Genomic DNA, 21347 nt, shown 5'->3' with positions numbered 1-21347 from the left:
AAATATGCAAGTAGGTGCATGACACCACAACTTTTGTTGCAATATCTGGGTTTAGTAATAAAGGTTCTCGTAGCACACGAAATACTACTGACAAGATTCCAAACGTATTTTCTATAATTCTTCTGACTCTGCTAAGTCTATAGTTGAAAATACGTCTTTTGAAACCGCTTTTATGATTTCCAGCATAAGGTTTCATTATATTATTTTGCAACGGAAATGCGTTGTCAGCTGCAAATACATATGGGACTTCTTCTGATCTTCTTGGCAATGCATTTTTTAGTGGTAAATTAAGCTTTCCATTGGTTAATGCAGATGAAAATTTACAATTTTTCCACACGTCTCCGTCTGAAATGCGACCTTGACAGCCAACGTTTACATATAGGAAGAAGTAATTTGCATCAGCGATTCCAAGCAATATAATGCTGTAGGGTCCTTTATAATTATTGTATTACCGCTCTGTAATTGGTATCCTGTTTTGCTATAGTTGACCCTACTAATGTCAAAACTGTTTCAAATTTTGTTACTGATATTCGACAGAAATTTCTAAAACCACTTTGATCTTCCAATCTTAAATCCGCAAGCAGGTCTGTACCACTATATCTTTGGCGGTTTAGAAATAATTTTTTTTTGCCACCAGCGCTGTTTAGTTTTCTTTTTTTCCGTTAATAAACGGATTACCAAAAAACTAGCATAAGCTAATAATTGTTCTTGAGTGCTCATAATTATAAATGGTTACAACGCTTTTGACTGCTCCCATGCACGTAGTGATCAAACGACGATCAAACAATAAATTAAGCAGTTGATATACCATAGATATAGCATGCGAAACTGTTCTTGAACTAATAGTGAACTGTTTGTGCACAAATTTGTTCGCAATATATTGTTACAAACAATGTTCGCAAAAAAATTGCGTAGTGTTTATAGAAAGTTTACGAACTGCTTGCAAACATTGTATGCTAATGTATGCGAACAGTGCTCGTGAAATGTTGTCTGGTGTATACGCAGCTTGACATTCACATGTTCGTCGATTTGTTTGAAATTTGTCTTGCATGGTGCAGTATACACCATGGTATACATTAATCAATGTGTATTTCAAGGCAAGGAAAAATTGAAAAGACGTCAACTTCACTTGAAGCTTGATAGGATATTTCAAATCAAGTAATATAATATGTTCACATTGGTCATATGTGCATATGTGCAACATGTCACATAGCACGGACATGAGTGTTTCGACGCTGCGTCTAAGTCCTAGGCAGTAGAAATCCCTCGATAGAATACAAAGAAAAAAACAGAAAAATGGTCAAATGTATGTCCCTATGTGTTAGATATGTATTTATAAACGAAAATTTGTATAACAAAATTACAGTATTTGTAAAATACTTCTATATGTAATTTAGATACTTAAAGGAAGAGAAAAAGTTCTTTCCATATTTGGTATCGAACCTGGGACGTGTCATTTACAATAAAACTATTATCTACAACTACCCATCCGCTTGCTTTGAAGATATTGTAAACTTTTCCATATATAGGATGTGGTAGAATGTGTGTTACGAAGTTGGTGATTCTACATATAAAAATAAGCTGAAGGTGAGGAACATACTTTTTTTATAAGATGTTTAGTGTTTGGGAAAATTGAATTAAAAAATTTGTCCAATATGTATGTTCTTGACTACCACCAGGCATCATACATATGTACATATATGGAAGAATAAGCGGTACTAATGTCATTATTTTATGTATACCTTTTCGGTTGTTTCACGCGTCCTGCTACAGTCTACGTACAAATTTTTTTATATTGTTACTGGAAAATATGTATTAACACAAAATATTTCACAAAATGTCATCGTTTAATTTCTAGATTAATCCTTTAAAATTTCATACAACTCTCTGAGGATCCCACCGAAGGGACTCCTTATATTTATCATATAAGGACGAAAACTTAGCTCCCGTAAACCCATATTTTCCCCAAATTTTGTCGGTAATGTCACCTCTCTACCATATCCTCTTAAGGGTGATATTTTTGGACTCAACTTGTCGAAGACTATGTATAATAAAAATATACGAGAGAAAGTCAATAATTTGGTATGTGTCAAAGTAAAGTTCAGCCATTCTTAGTAAAGAGAAATTTTCAAATTATTCTGTAAAGTTTGAAAATTTGAACATGTATTATTGGAATATTTGGAAGTAAGTAACATTACAATAATTCTACAATGCTATAACTTATAAACTCTATTCTCAGCGATCTCCACCTAGCGCTGTAGATTGTAGATACACATTTATGCATATAGTATTTTTATTTGGTTTCTATTCATGGAACATACTGAAACAGGCCAATCGCGAACGTTTCCGGTTGCTATGCATATATTTCCCAAGTTTCCATTTTAAGTAGCACGAAACTATCGAAAAGAAACAGATGGAGGAATACTCTTGTGCTCGGGATACCGTGGATGCGAACGATTCAAAGTGGAACAAGAGTATCTTCTTGACGATGCTTCGGATAAGAAGGAACATCTTTCCACGGACGGCGAAGAGCCACGTGCCGTTTACGTTTCTACACGTATGGAAACCAGGAGAATTAAGATCCTCGAGTAGAGACGTTCCCGGCGCACGTTCCTTTTACCGTAGCAGAACGACATTTTACACTCACATTAGTTGATCACAATGCCTTTCATTTCACCGACACAATTATCCGACACCGAGTGTGTTCTTTTAAAGACTGCTCAAACATCTGTTTGTGTGTAATATCAAGGTTTCATGTTCTTTGGTTCATGCGTGAGGTAGAGGTGAGCAAACTGGTCGCGAAGTCGAGCCAGAAACAAATCGCTCCCCCATCTCGAGCTTTAAAAGCGTCGAACGTCAGAAAGATGTCCACGAGAAAAAGAGGTTTACCCACTTCCGTCGAGATATTTCTACGCTAATGCATTTCTACTTCACCCGTAATCCCCGGAACTCTCGTCGATTCCTAGGCACGTCATCGCTCGCGAGGAAACCGATTGCCTTCGATAAATTGTTACTGGCCAGGTAGGAGCTTAGAAATGTCGGAAGACACGAGCTGAGCTCTGGAATTTAGAGAGCCTCTACTACTCCATCACTATCGTTATGGTTCAGGGATATTACGCTATGTTATATTACACACACGGATTAAGGTATTGATTTTTGCTTCGAAAGAATAGCAGAAAAATCGGGACGTAAGATCTGAGTTTTCCTTAATATATCTACTAAATATATTATGTCTATTTCTTAGCGATAGTAGAGAAGAATGAAGCTATATATCCAGAGACCAGTTCTGTTATTTTATATAAGTAAACGCGTAGACGTGGATTCTTCGGGCGAAAGAAATGCGTTTAAAGGCGAACCCTCGATAAAATTCATCTTCACTGTACCATCGCTCACCTTCTTTCCGCAGAGAAAACGCAGCGTTGATGATCATAGAGCCGTCTGCACTTGTTTCCCGCGTAACTTCGAGTAATCGCTGAAATTACCCGATTCTTGTCGCGTTCGCATCGTGCACGCGCGAAATTTTGTTGTCGTGGACATTGCACAGACACGGTTTGGGTATGGTTTGTTACTAAACAGTCGCTGCATCCTTTGAGACTCTATGCCTATGTCTGTATAGTTTCATTTTTTGATTGTCTCTTTCGTTCGCCCGCAAAAGAAGAGATGAAAGGTCTCACGATTTTTTCCTCAACAATTTCAGTGTGACACACTCGCGTGACAATGTTCAAAACAGTGTGCGAGTTTTCTTGGGGGAATCGAGGGATCGATCACTACCGATTGTTCTCTCTGGGAATGAAGTGACTAGTCGAGCGTAACCCGAGAATTTCTCATGCTACCATCGCACTGGACCGAGGCTGCAGTATTTGCATGTCTCCCCGGCAGTTTTACTCTCTGTTTGTCCACTCTTTATCTCTCTACGATCTTCTCTGTTCTTTGTTTTTTTATCTTTAGGAATTTCATTCGACTAAACTGTTTTTTCTTTCTACGGTACTGATTCACTGTCACACCAAAACCTTTCTACTTTACCGCGCAGTCTGCGCGGGAGTCGCACGATTGCTTTTTTTTATGTCCAAAGGGCTTTGAAAACGATAAAATGAAGAGTTTAATAGTTCAGAAATAATTCTATAGAGATTCCACAAAAATTAAATAATTAGAAAAATAATTAAGGAAGATATCTGTAATATCTTTACTTTCAAAAATTATAAATTTGGACTTCAACTTGTGTTGAAATATGTGGTCTGTTTGACTCTAGTTATATTCATAAATTAGCACAATGCTAATGATTATAAAGAAACCGTCTCCATGTTCGTTCTCAAATCACTAGAGAAAAATAAACTGGCATTCTGTTCACTGTGTTTTATGTTCTTTGCATGTACGATCTGTTGAGAGAAAGAGAGAGAGTCGTTCAAAAGAAAAGTTTCACTATACCAAGAACAAGACTGTGACATTTAATAATCGAGTCTTCTATCAGTATATTGAGTTTCGACTTCCGCAAACTAGTTTACTTGTTTATTCTTCAAGAATTAAAGGAGGCATCGTAAGGAAGAGTAGCGTCAGCATTCAAGCTTTAGGTGCGCAAATTCTGACGATTCAGTCGTACGGGTGGGCATTCGATTTGCTTCATTGTGGATCTTGAATGAATTTAGTTGTTAGTCCTTTTTACAATTACGAGGTATACGAGTTCGAGGTATACGAATTCGAAATATAGTAAATTTTGCTAATCTTGAAATACATTATCAAGGTCAACATTCTGAACAGCTTTTCCCTATACGTGTAAGCGACTTTCGGTTTTAATTTCCGAGATATATGCAAAAATATATTCGATACAAATGTATTCGATACGAATGTTATTTTCTGTTTCCACTTCAACGTATAGGTAGTGGAAGGACTCTCCTCTGCCTCTCCCCCTGCTCCCCCATCCTGTAATAGAGCATAGCCCAGACCAACTCTGATCCGTCTTTCTTTCCTAATTAGGAGAATATTGAAATACCTCTAACCCATAAAACGTATGAAAACATCATCATGGAAAGTATGAAATGAACATTTCGTTGAAATCCGAATTGCATAGTCATGAAATGTACTGTGTGTTCGCGAGAAATTTGACTAGCGGGATGGCACAAGGGTCAGGAGTATCATCTGTCTCACTCTCTCAGCACGATTCGTTTTCAATCTTCGTCACATTTTTCAGCCAATACGAACAATACGTGTGTCGGCAGGTCGATGTGTTAGGTCTTCTGAACTGTAGTTGGGATCTATACGCTAATCAGACCCGCATTCCTTTGCTTAGTCAACTTCTCGCAAAAGACGGATCTGAATTAATTTGCGTTAAGCTCTATTACTACGTAATATGTTGTAAGCAACAAAATATATTTTATATACATTGAATATCGAATATATTTGCGCGGCGGGTACATGTTTAGGAAAAAGTTATTTAAAATGTTGTCCTTATAAATATATTGTAAATAATTATCGAATATTCTTGTACGTATACTTTCGAGAGCCAAATAGTCATAAAGCGATTCGAAGTCACTCGAAGTCCATCGTTTGTGCATAAAAGAGGAATTTCGATGGAATTCGAACTGCGAATTTTAGAACAAAAAACAGTATCGATACAGTCATGAATAAAAAGATGTTATACACTTGTTGCTTTTAATTTTTTAATGATATGCTTAAGATTTTCTAATCATAGCGGATGATATATTTTTGTGTGTAGATATTGCCAACAATTTGCCATAACTATTCCTTTTACCGTCATTTTTCAAATTTTTTAATGAATCTTGTATGTATAACTTTCCAAATCCTTTTACCTAATTATTCTTAAGATTCTTAAGATAGTCAAAGTTAATTTTTTCAGTGCTGCCTACTTTGGTTTTAAGTACCAAATCTTCTAGTAGCGTTTAAACAAAATTGAAGTATATGTATTACCATTTCTCTTTATGGACTAGCTGTTTTTTTAATAATTATCAATAATTCATCAGTATAAAAGTAGTCATACTAGAATTCTCGTATCGCGCTACTTAGACAACATCGTAAATCCCACAAAATTACTATATCTCATGCATATCACTAAAAAGTTAAAGATACCATTTCTGTTCTATCTTCTTGTCTACTCGAAGCTATGGAAGTAATGAAGAGATAGAAAGGGGGGGCGAGTGGAAGGGAAAGTTCACGTTAAGGGAACGGAACCGAGAGAAAGATGCGAAAAACCGAACAAAAAGAAAGAAGGAAAAAGATGCGGAAAACACCCTCCGAGAAAAGAAAGAAAAGAAACGTTGATGATGAGGGAAAAACAAACACGTTGTTACACACACACGATTAGTAAGAGTTTGGTTGGTGGAAATGTTGGTGAGTAAGTCTCTTTGTTTGGTGTCTGTGATGTTGCAGCGGCTCCCAGCGGTGCTCAGCAGGATAGGGATAATATTGGCCAGCCCCTTGGTAAGACCCCCCATAGCATTAGGGCGCGGTCAGGACTTCGCGCGTATAGCCGCAAACTCCTCTCGCGACCTATATTTCAAATAATTCCACGGTCCCCGATTTGACGGCGTCACCAAAGAGAAGGAAAGAAAGAGAAAATAAAAAATAAAAAAAAAGAAAGAAGGAAAAAGAAAAGCGACAAAAAAAAGTAAAGAGTTTGAGTTTTGTTTCGCCGTAGCGCGTTTTCCCCCTTTTTTCTCTCGTCATTCCAGCTCGAGGCAATCGTTCCTGGAGGAAAGGTGTGCACGTGCAAGGTCTTAACCGCGTCCTGACAAACTACACGTACCTACACGTATACGCACACCCAACAACCTACACTACTCGATACGAACACACTCGTTCTGTCGGTATCATCCGAGGGAACGAGGGAGAATCTTTATATCTTCTCTCTTGTCCTTCTTCGCTGTGCATTTTATCGGGGACTTGTCGAGGGGGATGTTCCCAACGAAATTTTCTTAGTGATTTATTCGATCTCAGCTCTTTCACAGCCTATTTTCCCCTTTTTTTCATACTCAGATGTTTCAGTAGTTCCTACACGTATTGGGGAGTTGGAACCAAGCGAAATTGAATTGAACCGTTTTGCTCTGAAGATTAGATGTAAATAACAGTTAGAGTGGAATTTAGAGTCAATGCGCACGAGTGATACTTTGACGCACGATCTCGTTGTGATCATATCTTTACTGTTTATAATTGGAAAATCAAAAATAACATATGATCGCAACGAGATCGTGCGTCAAAATATCACTCGTGCGCATTGACTCTAAATTCCACTCTAACTGTTATTTACACCTAATCTTCAGAACAAAGCAGTCCAATTTAATTTCTGCACTATAAATGTGACAAAAGTAATATCATTTTATAGGATGAAATTAATTTTTACACATATTTAGGCATTCTGTACGTAACGTGTAAAGATATAAAAAATTTTAACAGTTTTTTTGTTTCCCTTGAAATAATTTCCTTAAATTGAACCTTTTAGATGAGTTCTTCATCATACAGTATTAGTAGTTAAAAAATTCCAGTATATAGGTAGTTCAAATATACTTACATAGGTAATTCTACCTATAAAACGAAAAAATATAGCTGGTTACAGTTTAAAAAATATATCCCACATAATTAGGTCTCATAATATGAGTATGTTTCCGTTGCATTCTAAAGTTTACAAAGCGCATGAACTCATTTTGAAAGATATATTTCCAAGATATGAGCGATATCATTACGTTCCTCTCGATGATAAATTTCCAATAGAACATACAAAATATAAGAAGATTGGTACTAGACTAAGAAACATCTTTATTTTACATCTTCGATTTGTATCCATGCGAAGAATCACTTCTTTTATGTTACATTCTCGGTGTCCGTACACGCTGCAGGAATTGCTGTACGCGTTCAGGATACAACCAGTTTTTCGTGTCAAGTATTCTTAGCATATATGTACCTGTAGTATAAAAACTATGATACATTCAAAAGAATACTTTAAAAAGTTCTTAAAAATACTTCTTTTATTACCAGAAATTCACTTCTGACTTCAGCACATTAATGTCACTAATTATGTAAAAGAAGATAGAATTTTTTGGAGCATTATACCAGCAGTACATGAGCTACAATAGGCTTTAAAAATCTTCTTCAAATTCATTAATTAACAACAATTCTCCAACTGAACCAACGGGAACATCTCCCATAACGCCCCCCTTGAGCCCTCTCCTAACTGTACTCACCTCGTACTGTCTGTGTTCGTACCATTCCTCCTCTTACTCTCTTCCTCTTTGCCTCTCACTCTTTCTTTCCTACAGTAGATTTAGTCTCTAACCTAGATATTCCTCCAACGATGCATGATGAGGTGCATGTATTCGCGAACGATGCATACACCGGGCGCAGGCTGGCGAGAGAATGTCTCGTTGTACCTTCTACAAATTCGATCCACGCGTTTAGCTACGATCCCGAGAGACAACGATGCAATTCTACAAACAGCCTACACCGCGACAAGGTAGAGGTACGAGAAACAGCTCAGAACAGAGTCTGCGCCTACCAGATCATCCCCTCTGCTCGTCCCTGCATCATTGAACGAGACGCCCCTTGGATTTACAGGATCCGCGAGATCCATGAAATCCGTGAAATACGTGAGATTCGCGGAATATGGCGACCAAGGTACCCCCTTGGCGCACGCACCGATTCAATTTATACGCTGAAGATTGCGGAGATTTATTCAGAACGTGACATGAATTCTTGTAATTCCAAGAAATGGCGTGTCATTCTGCATGGAGACCTGTGTTTGTCGTTCGACGACGGGGATTCCCTAGACTTGTACGTATTATGGATGCGACGCATGCGATCGCACAGAGAACGCAACTTGATCACCCGCATGTGAATGGGTGGTGCTTTGTTCCAGCACATTTGCTGCCCTTATGAGGCTGCTTCACGAGGAAAGTACTCGAATTTAAACGGTTCTGATTCCTAGGAGAGCTCAAGCGCAATAGTTACAGCATAAGAAAGTAATGGAAGGTTAGATTAAAAGGATGAGTTTAAATATTAAAATTATCATATTTTTTGTTTCTGAGCATTACGTTGCAATGGTACTAGAAGAACTGTTTCCACTGTTTCAGAATAATCTTCCATTGATAAAGAAAATTGTTTGTTTCAAAATTTTAGTAAAGAGGGTGTTTTCGTTTGAAGACCCGATTATAAAGTATAGTTTTGAAAATTTTGTTATGTATAACCATAACGTACGTATAACATTTAGAAATTATTTACGTTATGTTGTCTGTGTTCAAACCAGTCTGCATTTTGGAGTGTCATGATTTTTAATATCGCGTTATTAGTTGAGACATTAAAATTTTCTTAGAGGCATTTCTCAGTGTACGAATTCCATATTTGCGGCTGGTGGAGTTACTTAAAAAAATATTAATTTATAAGGGAACAACCCGTAGTGATAAATAGCCAAAAATATTCGACAGCATTTTTTTATATGGGCTCAAATTTGCGTTAAGAGGGCGGGTGGGAGGTGGGTGGGTGGTTGGGTGGGTGGGTGGGGGGGGGGGGGGGCTCCAATGTTGCCCCAACCTTCTTCACAAATTTATATATGTGTATCATAAGCCAAAACACAAAAGGTACGTATGTTTTGGAATTTTTAATCTTTGTATTGCAAAAGAAATAATTGCGTTCATAGTTTATTTGTGTTTCGTGCAAAACTGTCTCGAAACGAACAATTTCAATAATATTCTTCAAACAAATAGATATTTTCAAAAATTGTTTACATTGATTCAAAATTTGTTTCTACATCCAATGCTTTCAGAGATATTAAGCGTAATATGGTTTCCCTCCTTCTCCCTCAAAATTGGAGACGATTTTGAAACTCTTAATGTGGATTTGATCTAATATAAAACAATACGTGTCGAATATTTTCGGTTACTCTGCAAACCTGATAGGTTTCATTCAAATCGAGAATTATCATTTTGGTTCGGTGTTAAAAAACGCTCGGAATCGTTCGCGAACGGTTTTAAGACCAACTTCAACAACAGAGTGGGGAGCTGTTGAAACCATTGAGCTATACAGGGTGTAACAAAAATGTTGCAGTTCCTTAAAAGGGGTGATTCAGGGGGTGATTTGAAACAACTTTTTCCTTAGCGAAAATGTAAGATGAGGCTTCGTTAACGAGTTATTAACGAAAAACACCGGCCAATGAGAGCGCGAGTTTGCCGCCCGAGCGACCGCGGTAGTGTTGGGTAGGTGCGTTAGATGCTAAGGTTGTACTCCGAACAAGGAAGTCGTCATACATCGAAGAAAATAGCATTAGTATGAAAACTGAAAGCGACATAATAAATAATACCGAGTCCTTTTTTTGTTTATCACTTGAAGTGAATAATTACTTAAAATCGAGGAAAACTACGTGCAACGTAAAAACACGAATATGTAAATTTCTTATTCGCATAACGTATAAACGAAAAAGCAATACAACAAAAAATAAAGGAAGAGGAGAACAAACTTCACCTGTAGTTTGTAAACCTGTGTCACTGGGTCACTGTACCGATCTTGGTCATCGACCGTCGAAATGGTTTATGCTAGGGCACGGGTTTAGGTAATTTATGGCTTTATTGCTTTGGTTTCGAAGGAGACATGATCTCGGAGTGTCCGAACAAGGAAGGTCTGAGGTGCTTAAACTACGTGGGGGGTACAAGGAGCTTCCTTGGAAAAATTCTACCCTACCATAAACCATTTCGACGGTCGATGACCAGTATCGGTACAGTGACCCAGTGACACAGATTTACAAACTGCAGATGAATTGCATTTAATTCATTAATGATTATTATTTTTTAAATCTAACGCAGACTACTTTCAACGTTTCTATCTTCAACGTTAATTCTCCAATTTTCCGTTCATTTCTTTTGTTGCATTGCTTTTTCGTTTATACGTTATGCAAATATTTTCATACTAATGCTATTTCCTTCGACGCATGCCGACTTTCTTGTTCGGAGTACAACAGTAGCGCCCAGCGCGTATCCAACGCTACCGCAGTCGCTCGGACGGCAAACTCGCGCTCTCATTGGCCGGTGTTTTTCATTAATAACTCGTTAACGAAGCCTCATCTTACATTTTCCCTAAAGAAAAAGTTGTTTCAAATCACCCCCTGAATCACCCCTTTTAAGGAACTGCGACATTTTTGTTACACCCTGTATACCTAACTGGAGTGCGGACCCCTCTAAGAAAAAGAAGGAGGGAGGGAGGTCAAAGCGGGAGATCCGAACTGGGGTGAATCTGTCCTTGTTCTTCCTATTATCTCTCTCTTACTAATTACTGTATTGTAGAGGGGGTACTGAAACGACGACAATATACGTGCCTGCATGGTTAGACTGCGATAGCATCACTCCAGTTCTTGCCTCTCCTGGACGGCCGCCTCTCCACAGTACGCACTCCAGTTAGGCATATGTATGTATAGCTTAATGGTTGAAACAATGCTAAGGTCGTTCCTCAAGGAGTGGGGAAATCGCTCAGGTTGAGCCGCGAGCGAGTGATTTCGGGTATTGCTGGATGTCCGTGGGCACCTTTCCTGGACATTACTGATCTACATGAAACATTAATCTATTATATACCAGTATGACTATTAACTACACTGTAAAGGCAATAAAAAGTTGAGTTACACTAATTATTAGATTCTGTTACACACAGAATATTCGACTACAGGTATCAGAAATAGTAAGGAGTGATCCTACGTGTTAAAATAAAATGAAAATGAAGAACAAACGAAATTGAGTTATTAATCATTGCAAAATGTCCAAAATTCTCGAGAAATGTGCCTTACTTAAAATTTATCCTACTAACTGTTCTATGCTTAACCAGACTAACGCACGTCGGCATTAGAATAAATCTTAAGTCAGACACACTTCACGTGTATTTTGAGCGTTTTCTTAATAGTTAACGCTTAACACGCAAAGATTTAGGATGCAAAGGCTTAATAACTCGGAAACGAAGTCCCAAACGCAATTTCGTTTGATTATTTTCGTCTTATTTCAGCATGTAACAATTAGCTCTTAAAATTTTTGACTTGTGTTGTCAAATATCTTATTTATTCAGAATATTAGTTAATTATGAAAATATATTTCTCTCTTATTGTTATATAAATTGTTATTAACATTTCAATATGTGAATAACCCTGTATATTTGTAATAATCCTTTCTGAAGCAAGAAGAAGTATTTTAAACAATAAAGTCAATCTTTTCCACCGAAAACTATGGCATACAATAACTCAATAGAAAAAGAATAAGCATCACTAGTAATCACAATTATTTATATCAAATCCTTTAAATTATTGTTTTTACTTGATCCTACTTTAATTGCAATCGTTGAACATTACTACTAACCAACCAAATTTCAAGATATGTTGGAAATGTGTGTAAATAAATCTCTGTCAAAATTTCAAGTACCATACAATCATAATTGAAAAAAAACAAACAATTCACAAAACAATTCGCTATAATTATAGTTGAACATGTGAAATATAATAGTAACTCTTCATAACCAGATCTTTGAAACTCAAGTACTTTCTTCGTCATCTTGCTATTCCAATAAGGGATTAAAAAAAAGTCAGCTCCTCATCCAACCGACGAGTTTCCATTGAACGTCCGTCGACAATCGCTCACACTAGCGCCTACATATTACCCAAGATTTAAATGCTTGTTGCCGCTTGCTCGGACAGACGGAAGTTTTTCCTGATGGTCTTTTTTCATTTTGTCTGCGTTTCGATGTGGCTTTGTCCGCTCATGTTCGCAACACATAACACCTGTGGTTGTTGTATCTGGTAGAAGCGATTACTCGAGTCCGCGAGTCGAGTATACGAGGCATGTGTCTCGTTAGAGACGATACAATAAAGAGCTCGCGAAATACACCGGGCGATTTGGAAGACGGTAGGCATTGCATTGCGGAAGCCTTGTTTTGCGAAAGCTTTTGCTCGAGTAAAGGGTTGCGATTTGGCAGAAAGTTTAGAGCAGCGACTGGGTACATACACGATTTAGAGCTTGTGTCCTTTGGTTTGCGAGCGACGCTTTTCTTTTCCATCGTTTTTTCGAGCCTGATCAACTGTTTTGGAGGAATACAATCCCTGAAGGATACACTGATTTTCGTTCATTTGACGTGCTTTGATCTTCGGAAATAGATGAATCTTTTTTCGGTCGAATCTCTCGACAATTTAAAGTCGCATCTCGCTTCGGCGAACATTTTTGAACAAAGAAAAGGGGTCCATCTGTGCAAAGTGGACAAGAAACAATTAATTCCAGCATCAATTGTCATCGAAACGGGTGATTCATGAATTTCTTTCTATAATCAACTTGCGGTAACGGGAGACAAAAAATGTGATTGAAATGAGCGACGTGTTAAAAGGAGAACCATTAATTGACGGGCAACGATCGACATTTGTTGAACGTTGCCGTTCTATTCGTGCGTGTTTTATTTGATGTTCGATTGCATTTCTTTCGTCTGTTTAAACGTGATCATTCGATGATCTGTGATTAACCGAGAAATATATTTATACATTCATGTATAGAGGGTGTCTGATTTTAATCTTTTCGTTGAGCTGTTTCACAAACTGTTTGTTGTTTGAAAAAATATTTTGAGTACTTCAAGGATTCCTGTGGTCAGTACTCCATGTTTTAAATGGGGATACCTGTAAAGCTTCCAATTGGTTTACTCTTTTTTTTAACGAAACCATGTACATTCTTTAGCCATATTGTACATAGAGTGACTCACAAATTCATTCATATGTAGATATTCAGAATATTAATTGTGAAAATCGTTGTAATATATTTTCTATCATCTGCCTTATTTCAATTTTCTTAAATTTAATACGAAATTTGAAATATCTTCAAACTCCGAACATGTGAACACAATAATCCTTCATAAATAAATTCATGAGACACTGCATGTAAATTATGTAATGAATTATTGAGGTGGCTTCCAGCCAATATTCGTACGGTTTTTGTTGACCGCAACTTCCATAAAAACCACACAAATTTTTAACCAACCGAAAACGTTGATTAAAATTTAAAACGACCTTTTTTAGAAGTCATGTGAAAGCGCACAATATACATTCTACTAATTTCGAATATTTTTAAAAATACTAGTAGCTCGAAAAACTTTTCTATTACAAGACACAACTAGTTAAGCTCATTCAAAGTCAAGTTTAGTTAATTTTAAATATTCGAATGGACGATCTTAAATGACCTACCTAAAAAGAATAAATCAAAGGACTCATCTTTGCGTAAATTATACATTTAGCGGCAAAAATAAATGGTTTTATTTTAAAAAATAATTAAAATCGTATGGTATCCTAAAAGTAATATAAGCCTCACTAGAAATATTTCTTTAAAGGATGAAAATAAAACACCTTGTATACAGAGTGCTTTACAAGTGTCAACATTTTAAGAAATAATTCTATAGGTATATCAAAATAAAATGGAAATCACGAATGACAAAAGTGCGTTTGAGATTCCCTTTTAGAGTGAGTAATTGTAGTACGAATGCTTGAAGTTCGCGTGAAATGTATCTGACTCGAGGTTTATCCTACTAGTTTCATGTATGAACTGTCAGACAAACGATGTCAGCAGAATAACTCTTATATCAGATACATTTTACTCTTAGAGCATATATGTATACCTACAGACAGCACGGACAATTGTTGAAAGTGTAATGAGTTCGTAGAAAGAGATAGACTGTAGGTAAGTATATCCTCTTCCTTTCTAACATCAATGCGAACAAAAATCCCTAAGAGCCCTGTGCATACAATTTTTTCAATAATCAAATTTTTATATTATTTAGATAAATCGTGTTACTTCATTAAATAGTATATCTAGGAAAAATATGATAATCAAATGATTTCTGTAACACATACAAAATGAAAATTTAAAGAAAGTATTGCAGAAGAAGTGAAAGTATTGAATAGTAGAAAGATTTTGTGTAGAAGCTTATGTGAAATGTATTTGTAAAATAGGTAGGAAAAATAATAAATACATTAGTTGATAAAAATATAAATATTGCTTTATTTTAACAATAAAAACATTTACTCGTTACATTTCAGTATTACGTGAGTAAATTCATGTAAAACTATCGCTAAGTATTTATCGCGATCGCGTCGTATACTATACAAGAAAGTGTTAGCTGTGCGTACTACGTTCCTGGAGTAACTGCAGAGGGAAGGAGAGAACATATACTTATTTACAGTCTATCTCTTTCTACGAACTCGTTACATTTTCAACAGTAGTCCGTACTGCCACCAGGTATACATGCTCTAAGATTTTACTCGAGGTTTGTTTACCACAATAACAACACTAAGTAACTCTAAAACAAAGCCACAGACGTAATTCTGTCATTTTTAATTTTCATCTTCTTTCAGCATATAGAATCATCTCGTAAAATTTTTAATCTCTGTCGTCAAGCACACTATACATATAGATCATACGAAATGTACTGAAAGTACACATACCTCGACTGGGATACTAACGATTGCTTTTTGCTATTGAACTATTCCACATGCAGACAACTTGTTGTAGGCAACAAATGTAGCCTACAAAATTTAAATGTTCCTTTACCTATGTTGCTCTAGTATGGTCAAAAAGTTTCCACAAGTTAGTTGGTTGAAAACCTTTTGGAACATGTAACAACAAGGAGCGACAAAATGTTGCTCATTGTTGTCTTAGCTGAGCCACAATCAGTTTCTAGCGCGTGCCCAGTGGTGCTCGCTTCTTCCTGAAAGTGAAGACTTCCTGCAAAGAGACTGATCACAGGGATCAGTTTTCTTCGGCGACGATCAGTAGTTTCGTTTAGTTTGTGCAAACTGTTCGGTAATAGATGAGAGACAATTTAATAGGTGATTCTATGTGAAAAAGTAGAATAAAAAGATGAATAAAAATAATAAAATTATTAGTTTGAGTTTGGTTTTCAGTATTAACGGGTTGACTATTATGGCGTTAACTAATAACAATAGCTGATAACTTTCAATTTGCAGTGTTTTGCGCGGCAATAATGATATTAGAAGTAATATGAAATTCGTGGTTTTTCTAATACACTATCGACCAAAGACTTGAAACTATTTTATAAATTAAGGAAAATAAAACTTATTTTTTTAAACACACAATGTAAATGGCAGGAAACGATCAAATAGTACTTATTTATTATTTATATTGGAGTAAAAAGCAGAATAGTTAAAAATATTAATTTTAAGATAAAAATACTTTGTAATACAAGTATAATTTACAAAAGAATTAATAATTAATTCCAAAACTTTGGCCGCTAATGTATATTTGTCTCAAAAACCAGTTTTAGAGAAAGAAAAGACGATCATGTAACAGTCACCGTCTTAAGATGTAAAGGCTCGTTGCAGACGAGTGGTTTCGTACTGTCGTGCGTTGTAGTGACAAGAATAATATCGAATCTTCAACTGTGGAAATCAAGGAATGATACAGACTTCTCGAAGCACATAGTGATTCGAGAATCACGAGTCACGTATGCGGTTCGTGTCTAACATTTTTCTCATAACTGATTCCTGAATTGCGATTTACGTTTATGTTTTTCTTTGTTTTCTTTTTTTTTCAATTACAAACGACGAAGATAGACGCATGATTGTGTTGAAGTATACGAAGAATCATCGATATGAGATGCAAAGGAAGGACCGAGGTCCGGAGTTTGTTAGAGTAAGAGGTTTGTTTGTTAGAGTAGTAGGGTTGCGGACTGCGCTCTCAGTGTTTTTCCGAATCCCGTAAAGACAACACGTCTTAGGCCGGGGCCACACTATGCGTTTTCGCTGCTGCGGTTATGACGGATGCGGTCATCCGATTTGTGACATTGTATAGATTGAGATGAGAGCTGCTACACTAGTGCGGCACTGCCGCATTCACCGGACGTCGCCGCAGCATGCTGCGTTAAATTTGACGCACCGCATCGCCGGAGACGTGTTAGAACACGTTTAGTCTTATGTCAGCGGACACACTACACAGTTTTGCCGCAGCGTTCTGTTGTATTTATTGAAAGAGAAAATCACCATGTTTGATATCGATAAATTTATTGAATGTGTCCACGAAAAGGTGGCACTTTGGGACAAAAGTACGAAAGACTATAGTGACAAAATAATTCGTGACAAATCCTGGAACGAAATTGGCGAGATGTTTTATGATAATTGGTTGAAATTGAATACAAGCGAAAAGGACGAAAAAGGTATATGACAAATCATATTTTTTGCAGATTTTTAAATTATTTTTATTAAAATTTCAGTCATGATAGATATAAATGTAAGATTTCTTATTGAATGTCAGAGCTCTCTGTGTCTACAAAGTAAAATTATACTTTTCGACCTGTCTTTGATTTTATTCTTTAATATGAATGATTCATTTGTCATTCAATACATATAACGAGACTGAAAAGGTACTGCTCCAGATCCAATGAAATAATCGGCAAAATAATCTCGAACTTCTAATCCCTGTCCGCGTGGAACTTGTCCAAACTCGTTAATATCGGAGAAGGAATAGGTTTCAGTATCCTCAAAATTAATTCCATCTCTTTTGCGAACAAAATTGTGCAAAATACAACAAGCCTTTACTATGGTATCTATGAAATCTGGTTGTACAAGAATTGGAGAGTGAAAAATTCGCCATTTGTTCGCTAAAATTCCAAAAGTGCATTCTACAGTACGCCTGCATCTCGACAATCTGTAATTAAACACTCTCTTGCGTGAATCTAAATTGCGGGCTGGAAATGGTCGTAAAATATTATTTGAAATTTTAAATGCTTCATCTCCAACCATCACAAATGGTTGCGGATCTTTATCAGTATTTGGTAAATGACGAGGTGGTGGTATATTTAAATTGCCTGAATACAATTTCTTTCCCAGGAGACTATCTCGAAATACAGTAGAGTCTCCTTCTTTTCCATAAGCTCCCACGTCAATGGCAATAAAATTTAAATTAGCATCAGCTACTGCTATCAAGACAATAGAAAAATATTTTTTATAGTTAATAAAATTTGATCCGCCTTTTATGGGATTAATACATCTTATATGCTTCCCATCTACTGCACCAATACAGTTGGGAAAGTTGGTCTGTGTATAAAATTTTTCTGCAATGTCTAACCACATCTCGACAGTAGGCTCCGGCATTTCCATTTGTTTCAAGTGTATCCAAATTGCTGTACAAGTTTCTTGAATGATTAACCCGATTGTTGATCTTGCAATCAAGAATTCAAATTGCAAAGCGGAGAAACTATTTCCAGTGGATAAATACCTACATAAAAATGTTTATGATGATTTATCAAATTAATTAATCATGTGAATGCTGAGAGTGTTTTCAATGTTAATCCTAGAATACACGGCTTAATTTTTGTATTTATTTGTGTCGGTCACAAATTAATATACATGTAATAATGCATATATTTGTTGAGGTATTAAAAACTTATGTAAAAATGTACGTGTTTTGATCAAGGAATTTCTTGATTTTCTTGTAGTGAAGGATATGAAAAACAAATGGCATCATATTAGAGACAATTTTTTAAAATTTCTCAATAGAGGAAAGAGTAGTGATCCAGCGCCAAAAACGAAAAAGTATATTTATGCCGATGCTCTTCAATTTCTTTTAAACACAATGGAAAAAAGGAAAACGTCGGGCAATATTGACGACAATATTGAAAAAGATAATAATGAAGAGAAAGAAGAAAATGAAAACGACGATGACAAGGAGCAGCGTGAATGAAGTGAATCACGATCAAAAACACGTCACTCAAATCGTCAGAATCTATGTCTCATCAACGGAACATTACACCTTTCCAACGCGAATTATTAAAAAAGTTAAATGACGATACCAGTTATCAAGAAGATGCTGATAAGTCATTTCTACTGTCACTACTTCCCGACTACAAGAAACTAAATGATGATGAAAAAGTGGATTTTAGATTATTAACTCTCCAGTTTTTTCAAAATCGTCAGCAAAATCAGAATGTTCATCATCTGCCAATGAACTCATATACTGGAACGTATTTTCAACCTCGAATGCCTGTCAACTATGCCCAAACTGCTGGAAGCTACCCAGTGAATCCACCCTTCCATTTCCAGCCACCGTCATCATCATCTTCATCATCGTCTATGATGCAAAGACCATCCCCGGCACAAACACTCTCTCCATCTCCAATACAATCATTATCTCCGATAGACGCATCACAGTATTGTTTGCAAACGTATGATAATGAATTTTCACATTAATATGCATTATGATATATATATATATATATATATATATATATATATATATATATATATATATATATATATATATATATATATATATATATATACACACGCTACCGCGGTCGCTCGGGCGGCAAACTTGCGCTCTCGTTGGCCGGTGTTTTTCGTTAATAACTCGTTAACGAAGCCTCATCTTACATTTTCGCTAAGGAAAAAGTTGTTTCAAATCACCCCCTAAATCACCCCTTTTAAGGAACTGCGACATTTTTGTTACACCCTGTATAGATTACGGGAGCCACCTCCGATTTCAATGACCTTGGAATGTTGTCAAGGTCATCATCCTGAACAACTTTTCCCTGTACATATACCCGGCGGTCTCTTTTAGGTTTTGAGATATTCGCAAAAATATTTTCAATATTAAAAAGTGTGATTGGAATTGATCTGGGTTAAGTTCATTAGCGGGGTGGGGTTAGGCAGCCCCTCCCCAAAATGATAGACACGTTCCTACTTGTTTATTCCTTTATAGCTTCAGTTATTTTATATGTATTTGCCAATACTTGAAAAAAAGCATCCAGTCGTTCGTCAATGTCGAATGTTCTTCTAAATACAAATTCTGCCAAATAGTGGTTGAAATGATATTCTCTACGACCATACCTAGTAATATTTTCACGAATATCTCTCCATACTCCTTTAATATTCTGGGTATGGACACCTGTGATTGGATTAACGAAATTTTTTGAATGATTCACTACAAAATGTTGATATATATTTTTATCAATTTGTTCATATGCTTTCCAACAATCACTATGGATTACTGTTCCAGGAGCAGTCTTTTTTAAAATAAGAGGCAGTAATACTTCTGCTCTACGGGACAGAATTGGAACTACAAATTTTTTTTTTTTGTGTCACAGCCTATACCACCGAAAATCCATTGCCCCGTAATAAGTCATCCACGATTATACTTTCGACGTCCAAATTTGGCTTCATCGATTTCTACAATAATTAATACACGACGTTACGTTACAACGATTTGTTCGAAACTGATAATAATGAACCGTCTTTCCTCGAGTTCTTTCGACATCATAAGAAATATCAACAGTATAGGTTTCAGCGAGGAAGGTAAACAGAAGCTCTCGCTAACGAATCTAACCCAGACCTATTTCGATCACTCTTTTCAATATTGTGTAGGAAGGTCAGCGGTAAGGTTCTCGAAAGGAAAAATCCGTTAGCTGAAGGTAACAAGAATATTTATTCCGTATCTCACGGCGGTCGAGACCGAACAGACGCTCTCCTCTCGGCACGCTCAAGCCAGGACTCGAAAAAAACAAAAACACTCGCCGCTCCTGATCGCGCTCGAGTTATGCCCGAAATATGTAATCTCCCGTAGCGCTAGATGGCACGATAATGGTCGTGCCGTCGTACGATTCCGCGCTCGCACTCTTACAGCTCGGCCATTTCTGACACTATGACCGTCCTCGGTCATGGGAGACACGCGAAGTACAATTGATGCAAATACATTTACAAGAGCTTATCAACTAGAGAGTATCTTGAGTATAATAACATGAAATGCGTAGTATAGTATTATAAGATAGATGTATACATATATAAAACATTATATGGTAAGTATTACTTATAGGAAATAAAAGGGTTAATATATGCGCATTATACATAAGATTATCCAGGTTCTTCATGTACGCGGACCCATGGTTTCATTTGATCAGGTCCTACTACTGTAGAAAATGGCGCTCGCGACAATTGGAATCCTTCTACGTCGCTAACTATGTAACGATCACGGTCTAAAACTTTGGTGACCTCATATGGTCCTTTAAATTTAGGTATAAGTTTTTTATTTGTCCCTGGGGTAACATCGTAGTTACGGATCATTACGTAATCTCCGGTCTTGTAGATGGTTCCAGGTTTACGTTTTTTGTTGTATTCTACTTCGTTTGCTTTCTGTTTTTGTAAAACTGTTCTACTCGCTACGTCCCTGATATTGTCAAGCTGTCTGTTGTCCTCGCTATATGTATCCAATATCGGTCTTAGTGTATCATTAGCAGAACCTAACTGATTAATTCCAAATAATATCATACTAGGACTAGTTCCAGTTGATTTGCAAAGAGTATTATTGATCGCGAATTCTACTTGTCCTAATCTCCGATCCCAA

At 36.6% G+C, this 21347-nt stretch overlaps 1 protein-coding gene across 20 annotated transcripts in view; it reads left to right on the top strand.

Moving 5' to 3' along the window:
* Phcl-1 (pH-sensitive chloride channel 1) overlaps positions 1-21347 on the top strand; it is a 281119-nt gene that overhangs the window by 245340 nt on the left and 14432 nt on the right. For 9 of the 20 annotated variants that reach the window (XM_076385172.1, XM_076385169.1, XM_076385163.1 and 6 more), the window contains one exon: positions 6382-6432. The exons of 8 other annotated variants lie outside the window; for them this stretch is intronic. In XM_076385172.1, coding sequence (XP_076241287.1) covers positions 6382-6432 — 51 coding nt within the window. Of the gene's footprint in view, positions 1-2749; positions 3022-6113; positions 7083-21347 lie in introns of those variants that run through there. 3 more of the 20 variants (XR_013002622.1, XR_013002621.1, XM_076385171.1) reach the window with 3 other exon arrangements.

The sequence above is a fragment of the Calliopsis andreniformis genome, chromosome 9, assembly GCF_051401765.1.
Source record: "Calliopsis andreniformis isolate RMS-2024a chromosome 9, iyCalAndr_principal, whole genome shotgun sequence".
Classification (NCBI taxonomy): Eukaryota; Metazoa; Arthropoda; class Insecta; order Hymenoptera; family Andrenidae; genus Calliopsis; species Calliopsis andreniformis.
Note: the sequence above shows the minus strand (reverse complement) of the source record. Positions and strands in the feature narration are given on the sequence as shown.